The 25030-nt window shown below is 39.0% G+C and overlaps 1 protein-coding gene and 1 long non-coding RNA gene across 4 annotated transcripts; both read left to right on the top strand.

Moving 5' to 3' along the window:
• The first annotated feature begins 337 nt into the window (after window positions 1-337).
• LOC113003156 lies at window positions 338-2986 on the top strand. Its single transcript, XR_003268288.2, has 2 exons — window positions 338-736; window positions 1207-2986. It is a non-coding gene; the product is annotated as an uncharacterized LOC113003156 (long non-coding RNA).
• Window positions 2987-5026: 2040 nt separating this feature from the next.
• Window positions 5027-24716, top strand: LOC105194767. 3 transcript variants are annotated; one of them, XM_039451653.1, is made up of 17 exons: window positions 5027-5221; window positions 6446-6630; window positions 6716-6912; window positions 7011-14509; window positions 14608-14822; window positions 14924-15227; window positions 15299-15477; window positions 15592-15784; window positions 15907-16142; window positions 16231-16615; window positions 17271-17382; window positions 18175-18541; window positions 18603-18647; window positions 18750-18866; window positions 18932-19040; window positions 19218-20078; window positions 20223-24716. In XM_039451653.1, the coding sequence occupies exons 1-17, from the start codon at window positions 5077-5079 to the stop codon at window positions 21215-21217; spliced, it is 12144 nt and encodes a 4047-aa protein (XP_039307587.1). In that variant the 5' UTR covers window positions 5027-5076; the 3' UTR covers window positions 21218-24716. The 3 variants fall into 3 exon arrangements, with proteins under 3 accessions (XP_039307587.1, XP_011158160.2, XP_039307574.1); XM_011159858.3 differs by having other exon boundaries at window positions 7035-14509; window positions 19218-24716; XM_039451640.1 differs by having other exon boundaries at window positions 19218-24716.
• The last annotated feature ends 314 nt before the right edge of the window (window positions 24717-25030 follow it).

Here is a 25030-nt window from a genome sequence, read left to right as displayed (position 1 = left end):
TAGATATACACGGCATTTTTGTAGTCCCCGGCGCGATCGATCGCGACAGAGAATTCGTCGCGTCGCCTCGCACACTTCCTCCTACACTTACCTACACTTTTTTTTCTGTTTCTCTCCTTTAACCCCCGCTCGCCCTCGTCGCTCTTTCGTCGCGCTTAAGTGCAGATAGTGTAGAAGACAAATATGTACACTAGCGATCAATAACGCTTTCTCACTTAAAGTTAGTTGCGTTCCGAATTTTCTATAATGCACGTGACATATCCTATATAAAACGAATACGTGGAAAGCAGCTAACTTCAAGCGTGAAGGTATTGTTGATCAAACTAGTGTATATATACGGAGACAATAACAATACCTACCTATCTGAAGTTAGTAACGTTTCGTTTTCTATACAGGATATGTTACGTGCACTACAGAAAACGCTGCTAACTTCAGATGGATAGGTATTATTGTTCCCGTGTGTACGTACAAGGCGACATCTCGCCGAGCTTGATGCTGTAATCACGCGAAAATGATCTTTCTATGCTTATATCGAAAAGTAGGCGATGATTGGTTCAAGACGCGCGTTCTGGTGGATTCGATTCACTACCTTGCGGGCTTGAAAGGCTTGCGGCCAACTTCAGTCCGACGTTGCTGATGCATTTCCAGTGGTTGTTCTCTTGCCCGAGACGGCTCAGACTTTCGTGCGATCGATCGAATCGTCGCGCCCATGGGCGTCCTCGGATAATTCTCGGGGGTGGGTAACGCGCGCCAATCGATAAATAACTTAACCCATTGACACACCTATCACGCGGTTCTTCCCGGAGGTTGAATTATCAGAAAGAAGAAAATTATACGATATTTTCCTTCGCTCGTAAGAATTCAATTCGTTTTTGTGCGCGTTCTTCCTACGTGGGTCGATCGTGAAATTCGACCGATTGGCAACGCCACTGTATGCTCTTGCTTCAAAACAGTTAACGTTCCTTTAAGCGACATATATAGACATACCATCTCGACTAAATGCGTAATTTTTGTCAGGAGCAATAAAAATCGATAAAATAATTTCGAGTTCGAATTTTTACATGAACAACAAATGTATTCCATACGTCGATCATTGCAAGACACAAGGCAAAACAGTTCATATCGTTTTCGCATTTTTTTACTTTTTCTGTGCCTTTGCGAAGCTTATATTTCGTAATTTTGAATACAGTTTTGCACTTTTTTCAGATACGAAAATGAAAGCAAAATAAAGGATATTCGTGATAACGATCGGCGTATCGCAGCTGAATGTCGGACATAATCCGTCTGGAGGATTAGAGAGCTCCTGTTTGCGGCTAGCTCATTCGTTCTCGGAGCATATTGTCGGAGGCTGGTGCTGCACAGGCACGTATAGCGTGAACTACGCACGAGCGACGGTGACGGCGGTAGCGGCTTGATACAGATATATCACAAGAGCGTTGTACGTCGTGCGTACTGCGAGGCGGCTTGGTTACTTGAAAGTCGCGATCACCTTAAGAGTTAAATTTGAAAGAAACGTGCGCTCTCGAGAGCGATCAGGCCTCGCGTCCTCCCTCTTTTTGTCGGCAGGGCAGTATGCGAATCGGGCTCCTTGGACGCCCCGCGATTATTTTCCACCCAGGATAGTGATCGTGTAACTTTTATTCTAAATCTGAAAAATTTCTCTGCTAACTTCAATAATAAAAATTTTCACTTTTCACGTTTTTACCTTAGGAAACCAGTTACCTGATTACTACTCGGGAATATGAATATAAAAAAATTATTTTTTATAATTTATATGGAGAAAATATAGTGTACTAAAAATGAGATAAAAAATATATTTTTTAAATATTCTATTGCAAACATGTGAAGTATTTATTATTATAAAAATGGATAATCACATTGCACGTATATCTACAATGTGTATTGTAAAAAGTTATACATATATTTTACTGTGTTTTATATATATTAAAACTTGTGATATAACCAGTCATTTTTTGTTACATCTAAAAATTATTATATTAATTGTAATTTACGTTATAAATATAGCATAAACATTGATACAATTTGTGTAAAAGCAACTCGAGTTATAAAATTTTTTTCTTTAATGGAACATGATTGTCTTTCATTATTTGTACATCAAAATATTTAAATAATTACAATGTGTTGTTTTGTAAAATATGATATTATTGAATAAAAACTTCCATCAAAATCTCCATATATTGCAGAATAACGAAATTTTAATTTTAATTTTAATTTTTATTAAAATATTTTAGAATTCTGTAATATTTATAATTATAGTATTTGACCCATACGGCATAGAACCATTCCAGCAATGTTATAATAACTTCACAATGTTTCTATAATATTGCTGAAATATTCCACGTTGTATAGATTGACAATATGTCTGATAAAATAAAAAATTGTCACAACTATTTAAAATTATTATTTTTGATTTATACACATTCGTACAGATTATTTACAGAATAAACAGCGTATCTCTATCATTCCGTGTGGCCAATAACACAATTTAAATTCAGCATAAATACAGAATTTTATTATGCGTGACGCAGAAGGCACAAGGACATTCAATGATTTAGATACTGCCCTGCGACGCGGTGCTCATGCTTTCTACGTTGTCGCGAACTGCGCAGATACGTCATCGAGCGAGAGCGTCGTTCAGTGGAGCGAGGAGCGAACGTGGGACACATGCAACTTATATTTTAGCCTGAAAGTTTTCGCGCTCTTTCTAAACGGATCCTCGTTTTCGATAATGACACGTGAACTTGTCGTGACGACGAGAATGATTTGTCGATGCAAACAGAATCGACTTCGTGCGTGATTAGAAAGATAATAACAGAGAGAAAGAGAGGCAACGAGAAAGACAGAGAAAGAGATATTCGTCGTGGACGCGGCTTAAAGACTGCCAGGTACGGCCAGGAGCGGTTGAGACGATCGAGGATCCTTACGCTTATTGCTAATTGACAATAAATTGACAATGAAAAAATCACATGCGTTGTTATTTATTTTTATCCATCTCTGTCCTTCCTACAATACATTTAAGATTAAATATACTTGTTGGTTCAGTTTTCTGATTTTATTTTATAAAAATATATTCTTGGCTACTTTCGTTTGAGAATTATCTTTTGACTTAATCTATAAAGGTTTAAGCATTTGTAAGAATGTTTTCTATAAAAATGCTTTTATCCTTAAAATTCATTTCATTTTTGCATTAATTTAATAAAAGAATAAAAAAGAAACACTTAATGGTTATTTAAAATTTTTCGATAATTTGTGCTTTAATTTGTGCAATGAACTTGTCAAGTATCAGCTGTATTTTATTAACACGATAAATGAACAGAACCATCAGATTTTTGTTTATTTACAAAATAATTAAACAATAACAATAAAACTTTGTCTAAATCATCTTGAATAAATAAAGTACATACACAAAAAGGAGAGATTTTTCTTAGCGTTAAAAAACAATTTAATTTTTAATAATAAAGTAAATAAATTATTAATATAAGTTATTAAATAAAACTATAATCTTAATCACATAATTTTTATCCATATATAGTTTATTTGAAGTATTAATGTTAAACACATAATATTTTATTCATTTTTCAGGAACTGTATATTCGATACCTCCTTAATCACCGATTAAATCAATCCGAATTTGTTGGAAGACAATTCTAGCTTTTACTCTTCGCAATTGGTGTCTGCAGGAACAAGGCACGGCCCTGGCACGATAATGTGTCTGTCGTCTAGGTTGAGAACCCCCGGAGTGTTTCCAATCCCGAAGGCGATGTCCAGTGCTGCGTTTCGTCGTCGTCGTGGTGGTCGTTTCTGCGCCGCTCGTGTGTACCCGGTGACTCGGCGATCGCGGCGTCACACATACGTTCGTCTAGGACGCGAGAGTCTCGGCCCGCGTACCTTCGTGGCGGAACTGTCCTGTGCACGCTCGCGTCGCGCGTAGTATTTATCTCGGATCGCGGATTACGTGCTCGATCCTTGACTAACATCGTCGTCGTCGACGTGCGTGCGTGCGTGCGTGCGTACGCGCGCTTGCGGCATCGACGAAGCGAGACGTTGTGTGTGCGTGCGTGGTGTGCGTCTATGTGTGGTGTGCTCCGAAAGAAAGAGAGAAAAACGGAAGAGCGACGGAAGGGGGCAGAGAGAGACGGAAACAACGCGCGTAGAATCGTAGCGTTCGATGAATTTATGATTTTGTAAAAAAAAGGTGCGAAAAGGCAGAGAGAAAGAGAGGAACGGCAGAGGAGGACGGAAATACGTAAGACTCGATATAAAGAGCGCGGAAGAAAAAGAGAAAAAGAGAGAGAAAGAGAGAGACAGAGAGAGAAAGGCAGAAGCGGCGGCGCCGCTTCTTTTCGCTTGTCGTTCTCGAGGGAGGGCGGAGGAGAGTGTACCTCCGTCTCTCTCCTCTCTGAGCGTGTGGTTGTGATCCCTCCGCTCTTTCCCCTGCCACCCCCTCGACCCTCCGGCCCCTCTTTCTCACTCTTCCTCTCGTCTGCGCGCTAGCGGCAGGTAGAGGAGGCGCGCGCGAAGACACCGACCGAGCGAGCGAGCGAACGAGCGAGTGAGCGAGGGCGCGCACAACGACGAGGTAGAGGAGGACGAGAGTCAGCGAGGAAGCGGGAAGCGTCAGCGTCGAGACGCCCGGCGACCGACTACCTGCTGACTACAGTGCCGGTCCGGAGCGAACGCGCGCGCGCGCGCGCGCGGTTTGTCACGTTTACGTTGCTACTGCTGTTGTTGTTATACTACTGTGACTGGTGACTGTGTTGACGTTATTGGCAACTGGTGATCGGCGGCGGCCGCTGCTCTTGTTGGGGAGGATGGGATACGCGGCGAGCCGTCGGGCCGTTTAACGTGGTGGTGTGGTAGTAGTGGTGGTGGTGGTAGTGGTGGTGGTGGTGTGCGTCGCCTGCTTCGACGGCGGTGGCGACTACGGTTGCAACGACGGCGGCGACGACGAGGACGACGGCGGTCGACGGCGGTGGCGGCGGCGGTGGCGGTGGTGGCGGCGGTGAGTGCGGCGGCGGCGGCGACGGGGCCCAACGGCGAGAAGCGGTCGGAAGAATGGCGTCCGATAACGAAGCCTCTTGCGCGAGTGACCCAAATTTCGCGGTGATCTGCTCGTTTCTCGGCTGCTTCGGCAAGTCCTGCGGCATCATCTATCCGGACATCGCTCGGCTCCAGGAGATGCTCGAGAACACGCAGGAAGGTGGGTCTCAGCTCCGTTCTCTATCTACCTCTATCTCTCTCTCTCTTTCTCTCTCTCTATGCTTGTGTATACGTGCTCTCGCGCGCGCGGGAGGAAGGGAGAGACGAACAGAGGGGGGGAGAGAGAGAGACACGACTGTTGTATATATACGCACGAGACGGCGACGAGGAGAAAGACGGAGCGTGCGAGAAGGTGCGCGGGAGGGAGCGAGAGGGAACGACAGCGACCCGCCCCCGCGAGAGGCCAGTTGTCTAAGCGCGTACTATTAGTTTCCTTCGTACGTCTCTGCTTCGACTGCGAGCCTCGTTCATTCGTTCGTTCGTCGATTCATTTCGGCGGAGAAGGCAGTCGCTTCCTTTCTCGTTTCTTTTGACGAGAGGAGCAAGAACGACGGCGGACAGGCGGGACAGGCGGGACGGGCGGTCGTCACCGCCACCGCCGCTGCCGCCGCCGCCGCCGCCACCGCTACAGCCGTCGCCGCCGCTGCCGCCTCCGCCGCTGCTTTTTGTTTTGGTGTGTGCGAGCGGCTTGGCGCGAGTTATCGGTATAGGTAACTACAGGCCGCGTCCCCTCCGCGCATCCTTCCCATTGCGTTCCGCGCGGTTTCGCGCCGACCTGAGGCGGCCTAATAACATGTTCCCTCCGCGAGGCGTTGCTATTGACAGAGCCGCAAGATACGGCGAGGGGTTTCACGTTGTTGTTGTTCCGCCGCGTGCTGCCACCTTTCTTGTCAGCCTGTCGGTTACACGTGATTACGAGGTTTACAAGCAAACGTGCTACGCCGCACCGCTCCGCTCCGATTTCACGGAAACGTCAATGATTGATCCGTTCTGGGCGTTTCATCGACGATTGTCTTCCTAACTATAGAACGCATAAACAAAGCGAGTATCCGGCGTTTCATATTCGGGTTTCCATTCAAGATTTATGCCGTACACTCGAGTCATTATTCTGTAACAAATCTCAGAATTTAATTTCAATTTTGGAGAAAGTATTTTTATGTGTGAATGTAATTCCAATAGCTTGTAAGTTTAAGTATTATTTTAATTACACATTGAAAATTTAAATAAATATTATGTATCTCACATAAATCATTCATATCTGTACTGGATCAATGAAGTTTTACAATTCAAAACTTATTTTTATGTATATGTGTGTATGCGTGTGTGCACGCGTGCGTGTGTGCTCAACTGCATTTTTTCTTATAAATTTATGTTTTTTTTCTAGTGTCACAAGAATTAATAGATCTGCACATCAAGTTGTTACGAAAAACGCGTAAAACTGTGTCACCAGAAAAGTGGGAAAGAGCGCTAGTCAAGTTTTGCCACACGTACTCTAATCAGGATGGATGGGAACTTGAACGTTTTGGTTACAAGAAAGCTCGCGTTGCTGTTAAACTGCGTTTACTTAAAGTATGAACCACATGATTGTATTTTTCTCCTTGGCCATAGATCCAAATACAGTTGATTTTTTATGCCAAAACTTTTTCTATTTTAGGTATTATTGGAAACACAATTTGACTTAAATCAAAAGTTTAAGAATGAAGTAAACAAATTGGCAGCTCACGAGTTACGTGTGGAACCTTTAGGAAGGGACAAAAGTGGATTAGCATACTGGTGTCAGCTGGACGAAGAGTGCAACATAAGAGTTTATAGGGAAGATTTAGATGAAGAGAATTGGGAATTAGTAGCTAAGTAAGTCTTGTTCTTACATACTAGGTTAAATAAAACAAAAAATTATTATTTGTATCATTATTTATTATATATTTATTATTCTTTACACCTGTTAATAGTGCATACTATGTTATTTATACTAGGGATCGAGAAGGTGTTGTTAATCTCATAAATATCTTATCAAATGGCGAAATCGGAGCTATACCAATTAATGAGGATAGCAACAGCTTAGAAATTTCTGAGAAACCTATAATTGATACTGGACAACTAACAACGTCTCCAAGCTTAGAAGACGAAGTTGGGCAAGAAAACGTCGACGAGATGAAACAGCTACCAAACGGTAGAAGCGAATTTGAGGATGAACGAGAACATGATCAAAATCATGTTCAAAATGATATCATTAATGAAGCCGAAAAAGAGGAAGAAGAAGTTGACGAAGAAGAAGATATTGATGCGGAAGAGGAGGATATGACGAATGATGAAAGTTCCAAGCAAATTACGGAGGAAGACGATTCTCAAGAAATGATACAAACTCCGAGCATAGAATCAAGATGTATAAACGATTCATCTTTGGCAACTAATTTAAAAGCACTACATACGAAAGTGGACGCAACATCGGAAGATGTGAGTCATAGAGAGGCTACTGACGAAACGTCTGCTTCATTGATATCAGAAAGCAAACCTTCGATTATTCATAAACAGATCGGTATTACGAAAGCCGAAATTGAAGAATCGGCACCATTAAAATCTATAGAAACGCCTGTTATTACTTCATCTCCATTGAAACTGGTAAATATTGCAGAATTGAAACAATCACAGGAAGAAAAGTTAGTAAGTCCAACATCTGTCATCGCGCCCTTAACTACAGCGATGAAACATGGTGCTCCCGACGAGATAATGGATCCTGTCATCAAGTCCCACGAGAAATTGCCTAGTAAAAACAGTCTAGCTTTCTCGTCTGCGGATTCTATTGCTATGGGGCACAGCAAACTATCTGTTAAACCAATCGACCAGTTAGCTGCGAATCTTGTGAGGATACAGTCAGAAAAATTGGAGAAACCAGGCGGACCGAAGTCGCTAGAAAAGATAGCGGAATCTCTAGCAAGATCCAGTGGTATGTTGGGAAATATGATAAATGGAGAGGATGACAGGCTGCCACAAGATTTTTGCGCGAGAAATCAATCCGAAAAGTCTGCACACAGGAGTCACAGAGGTATAGATTTGTCAACGTCACCACGTGGTTGGGAAAACGCAAATGAGCAAAACAGACCAGTGGATTTCTCTGGAATCGATCTTTCTAGTCGAAAATTGGGAAAAACAATGGATCTACCTTCTCCTGGCTATAGGACACAAGATTTTCAACATCGAGAAATGGATTTGAGTACGAAGAAGGTGAGCAAACCAGAAGTGTCGAATCTGCCATACGATGCGCGTAGCGTGATGTTACGTAATCACGTGATGGTCGCTGATTTGAGCAAGAGACAAATGCCATTCAGCGCATACGAGACACCGTACCATAATACAGCTAGATTACCTGCCAAGGATGAGCATAGATTACCAAGCTATGCGATACTTTCTGATCCCAGCAAGATAACGGCGTTGAGGATGAACAACGCACCTTTGAAACGCCCTCTAGAAGATGACGATATGCAGCAAGATATGCTGAAGAGGATAAGGGCAGATGTAATTCCAATCAGAGGCTCGATAGACAAGAGACCGATGATGAGTGGCAACTGGAGAGACGAGGTAAGTGAGGCTATCGAGGAGCCTATAATGATGGTTCAAGGCGAGGGATCTGGCAGCGATTGCGACGCAGTGAATCCCATTGTCGGAGAGGCTATAGAGGAACCAATGGCTTTTTTCTACGGCGAAGGTTCCGGCGCGGAGTGTGATACGGGAAATCCCGGTGACGATGCGCCGACTGACAATAAAGAAAGCAACGAATCAAAAACTGAACCTGACTCAGCTACCACAGCATTATCGCAGAATAAAGTTTTAACCGAGGACGAGGTATCTACGGGTTCGATACTCTCGAACAAAACCCCTGTAAAATTAAATAGAAACTATTCGCAGTCTAATGTAAGCGTAAACGATAATTATCAAATAGTAGATTCTATGCAAGAGAAGCCAAAGTTCAAGCATACATTAGGCGTTCAGATAATACCTAAAAGTACAACCGGTTCTGTCAAAAGGGTGTCCAGATGGGACGTGGGAAAACCAGAAGAGAAAACAGAATGTGACAGTAGTATCATATCAAACGAAGGAGACATATCACTGAAGAAGAGTACAGATGATCGCGAGCACGACACCTTGAAAGAGAAACTGTTGAGTACTGATGCTGAATCAACTAAAACTGGATACGAAAATTCCGCCGATGTGAAGCAAGGCATTAAAGTAGATGACATTGTAAACGTAGGCAGCGAAGCCATCGAAGATAGTGTTAGATTGCAAGTGTCCGATGTAAGTTCGGAAAATACAAGTACAATGAAACAAGAAAGAGACTTTGAACTTCAAGAGCCCGTACAGTGCGACTCGTCGATATCATTATGTCAAGCGGACACTTTACAGGAGCCCGAATCATGTACAAAGTCTGAACCTACGACAGATTCAACCAGTGCACAAAATTTGTCGGATTCGAGTAGCGTGGTTTCGCACGAACCGGATACTCTCGAAATAACGAATAACGAATGCAAACAAACGACCGAATCTCCACCGAGATTTTTTTTTGGTCCCAATTGCATCTCTTATACGTCGAAATCCGATGAATTAGAATCTCAGGCGGATCAAAGCCTGACCACATCTGTTCACGATAAAACGGATACTGTGCAATACGAATGCGTATCTTCGTCAAAACCAGCGGATGATGCAGTTTATTCGTACAAGACGCAAAATTTTGACTTGACGCAAACAAACAATAATTCATTGAAATCGGATCTGTTTACTTCAGAAGCTGACGACGTTTTATGTGGAAATAATAGCAAAGACATTGAAAAAGTTGAAGCGCCAAGTAACACATGGGATCAAACGAAGGAAGAATCTTCGGCACCCAATAGTTCGATAGATCCAAGTAGTATATCCGAGTGCAATTCATCTCTCGCGCAAGTTCAAGTAGAGACAAACAAAGAGTTAAGTGTAGAAGAATCCGTTTGTGCTGATAAAGAAGTAAAAGAAGATGACTTCTCTAAATCGCATACAAGTCCTACGTCAGAGGTGATAACTGGAAATGAAAATGTTAATGATATAAGCATGACTGAAGAAGATCCCATTAAAATCAGTTCAAACAGCAAGCCTGACATTCAGACAGCAGAATGTAACACGATTGAATTACTGCATTGCGATCAATCCACTGATTCTGGAAATCTCTCTCTAAGTACAGAGACTCTGGAACATTCTTTTAAAGGATCGGACGATGTTACATTGCAACTATTGGATGATAAAAAGAATAGAGATGAAAAACCATTAGTCGATGACTCTAAAAACGACTATCACTCGGATGATACAAACGTTTCCAAAGAAGAGCAAAACAGAATTGAATCCGAGACAACGGCGCATTCGTCTTTATCGCCACTTACGCAAAATTCGCAAGCAGAGCTGGCCGATCTCAGAGAATTTGAGGACGTTAACAATTCGAACGAGCCATTAGATTCTACGAATGCAGTGGAGTCTGTGAATTATCAGGAAGCAAACAGGCTTGAGAAGACCGATCTGGATTCCATTGGAGAAAGCTGCGACAAGCAGAGTGATAAGAATGATAATTTCTCCGAAATTGATGGCCAAGAGGATCATTCAACTGACACGGACAACGAAAAGATGAAAGGTCTGGCCGGTTCCGACGCCGATTCGTTATGCGTTAATTACGACAAGAACAGCGAAAGAACTGATGCGTTATCAGATGTGGGAGCCCAAGACGATGGATCAGGTGATTCTGAAGAAATTAAAGACAAAGGATTGAACGATGTGCAAGTTAACGATACAGTGTTTGGTATAGAAACACATCTTCCCGAAAATTCTGTGGTGACCAGTTCGGAATCTGTTCAAGAAAGTGATAAACACAATGTAGTTCCTATTATAAGCAGTTCAGACGATGCCTCTGCACATGACTCTTCATCTCAGGAAAGTGAACCTGTGCGAATAGATGATGAAAAAATTGAAAATATTTCGTCTGACACTGTCGATAAGCCTTCTACATTTAACATTTCGCCTGCAACGGTGCCTGAAACAAATAATTTCGAACTGTGCAAGTCCGATATTGTGGAAACAGTAAAAGAAACAAGCTTGTCTAACTTAGTTCAGTCTACAAGCGAATTCGTTGACATTGCTTCTGAAAATCCTAGTTCTTGCATTGATCAAGATTCGAATGAGGAAATGGTTATAGATGATCGTGTGTCTGAATCGAATGAATCGTTTAAAGAAATTAAGGAAACTGCAACGAATAACGAACAACCAAGAGATACAACGCTAAAAGATACAACACAAGAAATATCAATAGAATTTGAAAAAGAAACTCCAGCCCATATTAAACATGAACCTTGTCAGTCTGAGACTGACTTGTCAGCGATAGAAGCTGAAGAAAAAGAGAAATCTGAAATTGATACAGAGAGTAAATCCGATAATAATTTTGAAGAATTGACTACAAAAGTTGAAAATAAAACTTGTAATACCGATAAACTAGATGCGATGGTTATAGACGATGTTTGTAAAATTAATACAAGTGAAGACGTCACCGAAAACGTGGAAGAATCGGAGATTAATACAACAATTATAATTGCTAAACAATCGGAGACAGATACAACATCTATAATTGCTGAACAATTAGAGATAGATACAACTATAACTGCTGAACAATCGGAGACAGTTGCAACATCTATAACTGCTGAACAATCGGAAATAGATACAACTATAACTACTGAACAATCGAAGATAGATACAACCATAACTGTTGAACAATCGAAGATAGATATAACTACAACTGTTGAACAATCGGAGATAGATACAACAGCTACAACAGCTGAACAATCGGAGATAGATACAACTACAACTATTGAACAATCAGAGATAGATACAACATCTACAACTGCTGAACAACCGGAGATAGATACAACAACTACAACTGCTGAACAATCGGAGATAAATACAACTATAACTGCTGAACAATCGGAGATAGATACAACAACTACAACTACTGAACAATCGGAGATAGATACAACAACTATAATTGCTGAACAGTTGGAAACAGATACAGCTACCACTACTGAACAATCGGAGACAAATGCTGTAGAGGTAATTTCTCAGGAATCACAAGTGAAAGTAGCGTCATTAGTTGCGAATTATGATAGCGATTCCAATGATAATGTTAGCAACGATGTTTTCGAACCTGATGTGACGCAAATAAGCGATTTTAAAAATGATGATGTCGCTCCGATAGAGCAAAAAGTGCATGAAGAGCAGTTTGAAAAGTTACTTGTTAAAGAAGAGAAAATTGACAGCACAAATTTAATCTCTGATACGCCTCAAAAGTTAGCGTCTGCCGAGCAACAGTTAAAACAGTCAGAAACAAAAATTGATGAAATATTAAATGAAGATGCAACTGTAACTGTAGAGCAAGAAGTTAAAATTAAAGAACAAGAGTGTGCCGATGAAAAAACTGTTTGCAATAACATTGAATATCATTTAAATGATCAGACAACAATACCTTTAAATAAGGATGAACTTCAAGAAGAAACAGATATTCACAATATTTCTGTTACTGACAATTCTAAAATATCGGAAATGTCAGATGCGATAGAACTTTCAGAAACTCCAGACACAACTAAGGAGATAATTGAACCTCTTCAGAGTAAGACTTTTGAAATGACTATCGACCATAGCGAGAAAAATAAGGAATATCTCAATAATTCAATTGATAATATAAAGGCAGTACAAGACACTGAAAATGTTATTGACACAACGGAAGAAGCGGATTGTCTATCTGAAAATGTTTGCGATTTCAGTGAAAGCGACGCGAATAAAACCGCAAGGATTTCGTTTAGTCGAGAAAGCACGGAATTTAACGCTACAGACAATCAAGTGACTAGTGTGTTTCACACAATAGAGCAAACGAAAAATGTGGACGAGAAATTGAACGTCATTTCGGATACCGAAAATATCGCAAAATTAAAAAATGTAAACGAATTTGTTACTGAGGAATTGCCTGTTCCGTGCAAAAGATTTAAAGAAGATCTCACTGACTGTGGTAATAAAGACAATAAGTGGGATATGAAGTTGCAAGAAGAGCGTTTACCACCGATTAAAACAGAAACGGATGTTATACCAGCGAAACTGGATAATGCTTTAGATGAAGATAAATTACACACTTGGAAAACTGAGGGTGCGAATTTAGAAGGAAGTGCATCTTCGGACTTGTATTATTTGAATTCGTTGTCTACGAAGATGGACAATGTTAATAATTTGGACAGCTGCAACAATCAAAATGAGCCTTTTAGTATAAACATGAATGTAAATAAGATTGCGGAAAACTTTGATAAGAACGCGCCTTCAAATGTGAATAATGAATCGACGATATTTCCTGTTCAGGAGATTATTTCAGAAATTGATACTGTAAAGTCTGATGCCAAGAAAGAAGCCAGTAAGAGGCTGATCGATGCCTCGGATGTAGAAGATGTTCCTCCATTAAAGTCTAAGCCTGTGTACTTGGAAACCGATGATAAGACACTGGAAAACTTATCAAGTTCCGATGTATCAATCGTTAAGACTTTGGATACATCTAACGAAGTCGAAAAATTGAAGCCACAAATCAAGGAGGAAACGAAAGCACCAATGATCTCCACAACGCAGTTGTTTCAAAACGATTACAGTACGGTAAATGATTCCACGGCTGTTGCACCGATAGAGGATTCGAAGAAGATTGAGGTAGAAACTATAGAAAGTATAGAAAGTAAAGAATCTTTAGAAATTCCAGATATCGAAATGAAAGAAATTCCAGCAGCTTCTGACGATTCAACAGGCGTTGATAACGAAAGTGTCTTTAATGTACCGGAAGAGACAGATCCTTTAGCATGTACCGATGACGACTTGAAAAATATTACCGAGGATGTGTCTGACACTTCTAAGATAAGTATTCGCCTAAAGCCGGCAACCGATTTTGTTTATGAGGGATGGAAATTGGACAGCACTACGGAACCGCCAAAAGTTTCTCGAAAGCGACGAAGCACCACTCAAACTGAATCGAATTTCAAGGATGGAGCGGCGAAACAAGAAGAAGAAATGGGCGGTAAAAGGATGAAGTTGCGTGCAAAACGTGTGCCTGATAAAGAATTACGAAAGTCCATCGAGGAAAGTCGTGGAGTCGCGGTGAGCTCAGAGGACGAGGCTGTGAAATGCGATCCCGATAACGTAACGGAGCATGCGAATAAAGATGGCAACGACGATCCGAATATGATACAAGCGATCGACAAAAAGATCAGAGGTCGTCCTAGGGGTAGACGGAGGCGTGGTTTTCGGGGTGGTGGACGTCCCAGTCGACCAAAGCACACGGAATTTCAAGGCGATCAGGCTAATGTTCATCCTGATGGAACATCTATCGACAATTTAAATACAACGCAGAAGAAACGGAAAAAACGTAAGTACACACGTATAGTGATCATTTGTTACTAATATGCAACATTAGTGAAGGTCTATTGATTATTTATTTTTTTATTTTTTTATTTTTTTTCATAGGAAAAATGGTCTTGGGTTTAGAAATAGGCAGAGATATCTCGTTGGATTCGGAAACACCAGCGTCAGTACAGGATGAAACGCCTGTCAGGCAATCAAGAAGAATAGCACAGTTAAAAATAAAAGAGCAAGCGGACAGGCGCAGAATCGAGGAGGAAACTATGCGTGACATAGAAGACAAAAAGGAATCAGAGAAGAAAAAGAGAAAGAAACAAAAGGTATGTAAATGAAAATTGTTTTAATGTTAAAAGCATGAAAAATTATAATCAGTTTAGTTTACATATCGCAAAAATAATTAATAAATAATCGTATTACGTAGCCGGAAAGCGAAGAGGAAGTTATTATAAAGGAAATTGAAAAAGAGAAAAAATCTAAGAAGAAACGTCGAAAGAGGAAGAAAAAGAAGATGCTTGCCAAATTTAATGAAGCGAACCCATGGCAGAGCTCATCCGGATCTAGTAGTGACGAAGAAAATGAGAATGAGGACGAGGAAGAGGAAGAGGAAGATATAGAAAGTGAGGGATCCTTGCTGTTTAAAAGTGATCATGAATTTTCTCCGGAGAGCGATCTTGAGAAGGATCAAGAATCTGAACCATTAAGACGTGCTAGAACAGCACAGAAAGGTATATATTTATTTTTAAAAAATTTAATGTAACTTTTATTTGATTATTTCATTGTATATATTTTCCATTAGCCCAAAATGAAGTCGAGGAAGCCGAGGATGAATATGCCTGTCAAAAATGTGGCAAGGCTGATCATCCTGAATGGATTCTTCTGTGCGACTCTTGTGATAAGGGTTGGCATTGCTCGTGCCTCAAACCTGCTCTTATGCTTATACCTGAAGGCGACTGGTTTTGTCCACCGTGTGAACATGTAAGTTTAGCCCTTCTTGGAACAATTTTTTTATGAATAGTTTGCGCATAAATATCATATACTTTCCAGTTTCATAGCGTATATGTATAAATGTACTTATAAAATTTTTTTAAGACTTTATTGATGACTAAATTACGGGAGACTGTGAAAACATTGGATCAGTCAACAAAAAGACATGAGAATGAAGTACTGCGGAAGAAGCGATTGGCTTTTGTTGGCATAAGTCTTGATAATGTAATACTTCATAAAGGTGAAGGACAACACGGGTCAAAAGGATCGCAAACGTCCAGTCAAGAATCAGACAACGGTGAATGTCGTGTATTTACTATTGCTATTTATTTCTTTTTCTTTTCTCATTTTCTTTTAAATAGTATAACGTGTTAATTAGTAATATCGTGTATCATATTATAGTATTATATCTTTTTACAGAATCTTCAGAATCATCTTCATCGGCCTCCAGTTCCGAAACATCGAGTAGCGAAGAAAGTGAGGCAGTTTATCATTTACGAGAACGTCGATGTGCCAGCATTTATAAATTCAATGAATATGATGATATGATTAACGCTGCCATTCAAGATGAGGTTGAAGCGGTCCAAGGTGCCGGCAATCAGGGAAGGGGCAAGGACATTGCAACGATAGTCAATGCCGAAAAGGAAGAGGCACAGGTAGAAATAATTAAATAGATGTGTAAAATATGGAAACATGATACATATTGACAGATACAATTTACCATATTTTTTCTTTGTTTTATAGGCTGAAGCGTTAAAAATGACACAATTAGAAGAGGACAAAGATGAGATAGAATCAAAGCCGGAAAAAGAAAGTGACGAGGAATATAAGATTGAGAATGAAGAGATAATTGATGAAATAGAAGAAGAACAAAATATAGTTGCTAGAAAATTACTAGCACGTAAGAAACATCGGAAACTGAATAGCCTCGACATAAGTAGTGAAGACGATCCAGATAGTGATGAAGATTTCAAGGGTACGAGCTCCGAAGACGAAGAGGACTTCGATGATCATATTTCATCGTCCGATGACAGCTTTGATATAAAACGACGTGGTAGAAAGGGTGATTCGCGCCCTGTTAGAAGATCTACCAGGGCGCGCATGACTAAGGCTTACGATGAGGATTTTAGTAAGTTTTAATAAAGAACGAAAGACTGTTTGTTCTACTTTTTACTATTTATATATCTATGTTTTCTGTCATATCTTCTATAATGTATTTATTAGTTTATCATTTTTTGAAACAAGTTATAATTATTTTTTTCTACTCAAAATCTTCTCAATATTATTTCTAAAATGTAAGAGATAAAAATTGGAATCGAAATTACTGATTACGAATTGACTGTTTTTACATGAAGCACAGAATATTTCAACAATATTGCAATATTTCAGCAATAGGTATTGCAGAAACGTTGAAAATATTGCTGGAATATTACTGCAATATTGCTGGAATACTTTGTGGGACACGTTATTCTAATGTTTTCTATACAAACACTATAAATTTTAATAAATAATGAAATAATTGTTAAACTTTTATCTTACGATTTTAAACTGTCTGTGAAATAGATTTAATTTATGCATTTAATTTACAGAATTATTACTTTTAATTTAAAAGATTATTAAAATTGATCACACATTTTTGAAATATTGTGATTTATATTGCAAGTTATTTAGAGAATCAACAGCACTGAACAATAGCAATTTATACTGATCTTAGTAAAATATTTTATTATAATTTTTAAATAAAATATAAAAAAGTTATATATTTAAATAAATATTCTTTTCAGTTAATGATGATAGTGACGAGAGTGATCGGCCAAAGAGAAAAAAATCACGACATGCTTGGGGAGATTCAGATAGCGAAGACAGCGATAACTCGTGGAGACAGAAAAAGAAAAAGTATGAAATATTAAAAATAATATATTAAAACTTGTATTGGAAAATGTTTAAAATATTATTTTTAAAATATTAAACAAACCCGCAACTTCAAGTTGACAAGCAAAAAATACAAGATTTAGATTTGATAAACCGTTTATTTAACTATTGACATTGCGATGAAATATTTTGTTCTAACTTGGCTCTCATCAGCCGTTTATAATGAAATATTAATGCATAAAATATACGCACACAATTTTCACAGAAGTAGAATTCTTATGAATTGACACATTTTAACACTTGTCGCATTTTCCAAAGTAGTGCTTCTGATTCCTTGTTTGTTTTTCACGTTTGGTCCGCATTGACACTAGTTGGTGGTTAGTCGTTAATTTACGAAAGCCTTGTCACGTTAGAGAATCTAGCATGTAATTAAAAAGTTTGTTCGCGTTGCATGCTCCAAGAGCACTTGGATCACTTTTATCATCAATCACAGCAGTAGTTCGAACGTATTGGAGTGAACGTTGGAGTGGGAGTATGTTTGAGTATGTGACGCGAATAAACCTAAAGCCGTGGCAAATTGGCGTCCATATTATTATTGTGTGTTTACAGCGCGAAGAAGAACGACCTAAGATAATGTCAACTTTTTTTTCTATGCGTGATCTCAAATACTTGCTCCGTTGCGATGTTAATAGTTAAATAAACGGTTTATTAAATCTAAATCTTGTATTGTTGCTCGTCAACTTAGTCTTGAAGTCGCAGGTTTGTTTATTACTTTATAAATACGAAGCAATCTTATTATTTTTAAAATTATTGCAGAAGTAGAACAATACCAACATCTAGAGTCAGGACAGTACTTAAAACAAAGGGCAAGAAGAAAAAAAAGAGAAAACGTATAATTGAATCTGATAATCAGAGTGAGAACGAAGAAGACGATGAGCCGAAAGTTGAAGAACAATGTGAACCTAATTTGCAAGATTTCAATACCACTCTAAACGAAATGATGGATGTTAATAAACAGGAGAATTTTGAAACTTCTATAGGCGAAGACAATGTTGAAATAAAAGAGGATGAATTACAAGAAGCACCACCAGAAGTAGAAGCAGAAGTAGTACCAGCTTCAGATGTCCCGATTCCACAAATTCCACAGCCATCAGAAACAGCGCCGATCCAGAAAATAAAAAAAGTAAGTATATTTTAATTAATAACTGTAACAGAAGATTTAATATTGAATATTATTTTTTCAGGACATTGTGCCTAAACCGAAAAAGGCTCCTGCTATTAGACGAAAAGTATGTACATTTCGTATCTTTATTAACGATTGATTATTAGTATTTTATTTATAAACGTCAGTTATAATAAGATAATTTTTCATCAAATTTTATTCTTTACAGATTATTTATGGCGCACTTCCGGATGAAAATAAACAAGAAGAAGAGGAAATATTAGGTAGACGGACTCGAGGACGAAAAATCAATTATAGAGAGGAAATGGCGTCAGATAGTGAAGAGGTAAGTGACTTTAATTTTTTAATAAAATTAATGCGTATTCAAATCCGCATTCAATTATTTTACAGGAGCTGAAAAAAGCGTTAATGATGAGAAAGACTGGCGAAAGCGAAGATGAATTTGTGGTAAACGAGGCCGACGATATGAATGATGATGGGGAAAAAGATTCTGATTCAGGTACAACATAATATTTTTATATTTTTCATAGGAAACAAATACTTTTTTTTTGCTATCTGCTCTTTTATCGAAATTTTTCATTTAATGTTTTCTATATAAAAGTTTCAATAGTCATATTTTTATTAGACAGACGGATAAGTAATAATAATTATTGTGTACTTACATTGAATATTTTAGGTGATGTTTATATCCCTAAGAAAGATGCCCTAAAATTTAAAAAGTCACCGAAGACAAAAAAGGCACGTAATAGCAAGAGCCCTGGAGCGAAACGTAAATCGTTATCTGATGACTTACCAAAACAAAGAAAAAAACCTGGACCAAAGCCCGGAAGCAAAAATAGAGGACGTAAACCAAAACTGAGGGATGACATGGACGGAGATATGATTGGCGCAGTTATGGATAATCCTATTGGCGATATAACATCTAAAATGGATGAAAATTTTCCAGATAATGTTGGGCTGACAGGTACGTCGATGTCAGTAGCGAGTTCGTTTGCTGGAGATGTTCCTGAAGGTTCGCTGCCAGGTCTTGGTGCCGGCGAGCTGGCCGACTTAGACGAGGAGCAGCTTGAACAAATGATGGATGAAGAATATGGACGGCGACAATTAGAGCTCGCGGCAATCGAGATAGCGAAGAAAAAGAAAAAGGAGGAGCGAGAAGCCAAGAAGATGGAAAAAGCGCGTCAGAAGGCCCTAGAGATATTGGCTGCGGAGAGACAGAGGGATCCTAATGCACCTGAAGGAACGGACGGTGAAGTACCCAAGAAGAAGAAGCGTGGACGTCGTAGCAAGGCTGAGATACTCGCTGAACAAATGCGCAGGGATGGCGCGCCAAATCTGGGTATTGCATCGGCAGCGGCCATTAGTACGGATGGCATGTCACATAACATGAATCCTGTCACCTTATCTACAGGTCTGACACCGGAAACTGACAGAAGCCTCGAAGGGGGACACATGCCTCTTATGACTGGACCGGATGGACAACTTTTTAATCCGGATGGTACACCGATAAAACCAAAACGACGAGGTCGCGGCAAAGGTAAAAAGACTCTCGCGATGGAGGCGGCTAGAGCCGCGGAAGCGGCGGCTAAGGCTGCGAGCGAAGCTGGTTTAATCGGCATGGGTACCGACTCGAACTCGGACATGAAACAGAACGATGTACCAAACATTCTTCCTACACCAGGTAGCAGTACGTCTGGCTCGGCGCCTTCTACACCACCAGCGAGTGCCGTGCCGACACCGGGTCCTCCGTCGACGCAATCGTCAAACTCACAATCGGTTTATCCATCACTACCACCCGGTCAACAGTCTTCCGTCATCACGAGAATGCTTCAGTCCCAACCGGTGTCTAGCACACCGCAGTCATTCACGGCGGCGGCGGCTGCAATGGGTCACAAGTATTTTGGCGGACCTAACGCTGGCGGACAGATGATGGGCGGTCCGCGAACGGGATACGAGATGCAGCCACGTGCCAGGATCCCGTCCCCTTATAGGCAGGCGGGTCAATCGACCATGCCACCGCATTTCGCTGCAGTTAGATCGGGCACGCCACCAATGCGTATGCGAGTACCTGGGCCACAAATGTATCATACGCCACACCATCCAATGGATCCGTCTCCATCAGGCGGCGGACCGATCTCCATTAATAGGGATCGTAGTTCACCCTTGACGCCCGGCGGACCGGCGATGATTCCACCATCGGCCGGTAGTCCATTGGCTAAAGGTGGCCCAACGCCGCCACCTCCGCCATATGTGCGGGGTGGTCCGCCATTGGCTAGGTTTGCCGAGAATCCTATGGGACCTAGGCATCAAATGCCACCATTTACCAATGCTTCACCCGTAAATCACAATATGCAACAACCTTCGCCACCTCCCAATCGACCGCCTGGTAATTTTTCACCGTATCACCCGCCTCCACCTCCTAACTATCACTACGGTGCCTACCCGCCGCCTCCGCCAATGTCCACGGCGGACGACGCAGCTGCCTACCAGAGTTCGCCGTATCCCTCGGAGCATTTCTCTTCGCCAGCAGACAACCAACCGCCGATTCAAGGACCGCCACCGCCTCAGGGGCCACCGCAGCAAGGGCATCCGAACGATGAAGATCACGGCACCGGCGAATTTGGCGGGCTGGTATCTTACTTCAGTAGCCAGAGAGAGGACGATCTTGATTCGTAGCATGAGTGAGAGCTTGGCCAACCCTGAATCATTAGGTAGGGGTGAGCGTGTGCCCAGGTAAGACCGCAACTTTTGCTACAGAGGAAAAAGCGGTAACGCAGATGCGAGTAGAGTACGCGTCATACTTTGGATGATCTAACTTTTCAAGGGTATTAGTGTGTGAAAAATAAAACTATAGTGTCTTCCTCTTCGACCTCTAAAGCAAAGTTGTTCTGTAATCCTTGCACTTCTTATGCCGCCAGAGGCAAATCTAAGGTTGGCCAAGTATAGAGCGAACGGAATGATAAACATAGGGCGGAACCTATTTTCTAAGAGTTGTAAGTTTTTCTGTAATTAGTTTTCAGTTTAATTGGATTTGTATACAACGGCGTACGATTGCAAAACTCTAACGGTAGTGAACATATAGCGGTCGTTTCGTCTGAGAGATAATGAGGCGAAAGATCTGAACCATTATTCCTTATTATAATCCGCCAATGAAAAGTCAAGCGAAGTTATTTCTAGAGAGGCGAGAATGAAGTACTCATTCTTTGCAAAAAAGTGGCGTGTCCTATGAAAGAAAATGAGAAATTGATCTTTCATAATGACAAAAAAGGAATAAAAATTATCGAGTGGTTTTAAACGACAAATCGTTATTAACGTGTACATATTGTAAATATCCCATATAAGTCCTTTAGATTATATATAAATAAAAAAAAATATATATATATATATTACATGTATTATATATAAACACAACACACGTGCAGTCATGCAGAATACTATAAAAATGGATTAGTGCGGAAAGGGCACAAATGTAATATTTAAATTTAATTCAAAAGAATGACATCTGAATATAATAAATTAACAAATGGTGTGAAAACTATTACTATAATTATTTATAAAGAAAAAGATTAAGAATTTATGATAGGCAGTATATTGTATTTTACAAATTTTACTTGATAATTCTATGAGAAACCATTAAATATAGTTATATTGGAGAACAGGAGGCTGCTTTAAGTGTATCCTATGTGAATAATAAATAGAATGGATTTTAACAAAACCAGCAGTTAGCGTAATTAGCGATGCATGCATCATCAAAAATTTTACGTCATAGCATGCAATTATTGATGTTATCCTACATACATATGATTTTGATTTAATCAAAATTACTTATTACATGTACATATATTGTTGTTTATATAATTATATATTTTTTATGTAATCATGTAATATAATTCTAATTATATAATATAATTATATAAATAATAATTGTGTTATAGAATGATTGTTTTTTGAAATAATTTTGATTTGAAATTAGTCTATATTGCTTATACACAATGGTATGTAATTTGCAAGACATTGTCTTATTCGAACACTATCTGAAGTTTTTTTCTGCACTCCCAATTTGTCAGTATCCTATCACATTCATATCGAGTGTTATGTGTAATCTACCTAAGACTGGATTTCGTTTAAACGTAAAAATCATATTCATCGGAGCAAATGGGATGTGAGTAGAAAAGTCAACTGATATAAATGTTTAAACGGTATTTTGAAGAAATTATTCAAAAATTTTTTTTGGATTGATTTAACAAACTCTAATTTTAATGTTAATCGACTGTTTTTTTTTGTTTTAATAGCGAAAGATGATACATAACTAGTTAAAATACATCTGACGCCGGCTATCTTTGATGTTTATATCATGTGAGTGATATTAGCATCAAAAATGAAATGTGAATGTCAGCCAGTCAACCCGGAGTGCAGGAAGGAAATCGAAACAGATCGGAATGTGTTCACTGGACAAACGCAATTGCACTGATGGCTGGTAGTGAAGGTATTGGCTTCGCACTTTGCGAAGTTTAAGTTTTTTAGTTTTTTGAATCTTGTGGATGATCGTGACAGCCTCCTGCTCTTTGAAGTTAAGGCCACTAGTGGCTGTATGCGATGAAAGAAGAGATCATGTATCTGTTTAGTTATCACACGTACATGCATACCTAATATAAATAGAAGCTATATGAATAAACAAGAAAAGGATATTACATTATCTTAGGATTAGCTTGCTTGGGAGAGTTTTCTTTACTACGTTGAACATTTTGCGACCGAATCGAACGGTTATACACTTATACACGTACGACACACCTACAGACATGTACACGGACTCTACATGCCGTATAATGTAATAGAGGGATTTACTACCACTAATTTTATTATTTTTACACCTATTACGATGTATATCGATTGTGCGCAGTTCGATGTACAATCACTATCGTCTTCTTCTTTAGGCACAGCATGTCTTTGGGGCCGCTGGTTCTTAGGCTGCGCCTCGAGGAACTAGCTCTATCACGAAAGTGATTATTGTTTTCTTTCTTTCTTTCTTTCTTTCTTTCTTTTTAATGTGCAATCGGCAGGAACAATTGTCCTGCGATCTTATATATTAACGATGATTCGTAAATGATGGTTGTAGAGATTGAGTATGTGATTTATTTTGAAAACTGTATTCAGCGAGATCTTTCGACAACGAGCAATGCATCAGAATTAAGAGCTATGGTCATTTAAAAATATTCGAATGATTCAGCGCAATAGCGGTCAATCCCAATAAACGGAAATGGATTGAAAATTTGTAATCCATTTTAATTCATTTGAATACATTTTGAATTAAAAGAATAATGTCGTTTCAATTTAATGTTCTGGATTAAAATGGATTATGTGCCCGCGAAAATTTCTTTTGGATTGAAAGGATGAGAATCGCTTCATTTCAATCCTGTTTCATGAATTGAAATGAATTCAAGGAATTCTTAAACTTTGAAATGTATTCAAAAAATGTAGAATTTGGATTCGGCAATGACCACACGAATCCATTTTTATCTATTTCAATCTATTTCTATTTGCTGGGGTATTTGTAAAGATTTAAGAAAATTAATCTTAAGAATTTCTATTAAGTTTCTTGAATTTTTAAAGAAATGTATTGAGATCGTTGATGCGCTAAATCGTTCTTTGCATTTTCAAACTAGATATTGTTTAGTAATCAAGATACTAGTAAAGATCGCTAATAAAATACAGAATATGTATATAAATATGAATCTATATTGAAACATGCGATTCAAAAATCATATATATATATATATATATATATACATTTTCCAAATGTGTTTTTTTATGCGCAGCATTGCATGCATTTAGTGAAATATTCTCAAATATTTATATATAAATTTATATATAAGTGAATATTTTAAATATATTGCGAAATATGTTGATATTGTAAAAAAAATTTGAGCAAAATACGACATCAGCACGGTTTTAATTTGCATAAAAATTTTGGGATTATTGACGTACGATTTATTTCTCTTTATCCTTATAGGTCTTTCCTCGAGGCGTAAATGAGCGAAGTGGTTCGTTAAGACAATAGTAAACATGGTGCAGTTTAGCTTTTTCTTTTGATAAGGGTCTAGACCAAACGCAATTATATTACATGTTGTAGCCTAAATAAAAGAATTTTGTAATAAAATTCAATATATTGAAATAATATTGTCGAATCTTTTTTATCGCCTTACTATCTATTTCTTCGCACTCATATTTTTATAAAATGTATAGGTTAATAAAATTTTTAATATTCTTAGTTTTCTGTGTATGATTAGAGAATAAAATATTAACTAAAATTATTGTTTTGTAAGGCTGAAAGTTTACAAATTCTAGATTTAAGATTTACAATTAAATCATTGTGAAATATATTTTTATTTCAATATCTTATGTATGCAATTGTTTTTTATTTATTAACTTTGTCTATTAATGCAAAATATACAATGTAACATTTTTTTGCACATGTTTTTAATGAATGCA

This window comes from Solenopsis invicta, chromosome 1 (genome assembly GCF_016802725.1).
Source record: "Solenopsis invicta isolate M01_SB chromosome 1, UNIL_Sinv_3.0, whole genome shotgun sequence".
Classification (NCBI taxonomy): Eukaryota; Metazoa; Arthropoda; class Insecta; order Hymenoptera; family Formicidae; genus Solenopsis; species Solenopsis invicta.
This window is presented reverse-complemented; position numbering and strand designations above follow the sequence as displayed.

Bases quoted from the DNA above. Each gene is read 5' to 3' on its own strand.
- LOC105194767 (XM_039451640.1), top strand. From the start codon at position 5,077: ATGGCGTCCGATAACGAAGCCTCTTGCGCGAGTGACCCAAATTTCGCG. The intron at 16,616-17,270 runs GTAAGTTTTAAT...TATTCTTTTCAG, and splicing joins GGCTTACGATGAGGATTTTA to TTAATGATGATAGTGACGAG. The intron at 19,041-19,217 runs GTACAACATAAT...TGAATATTTTAG, and splicing joins GGAAAAAGATTCTGATTCAG to GTGATGTTTATATCCCTAAG.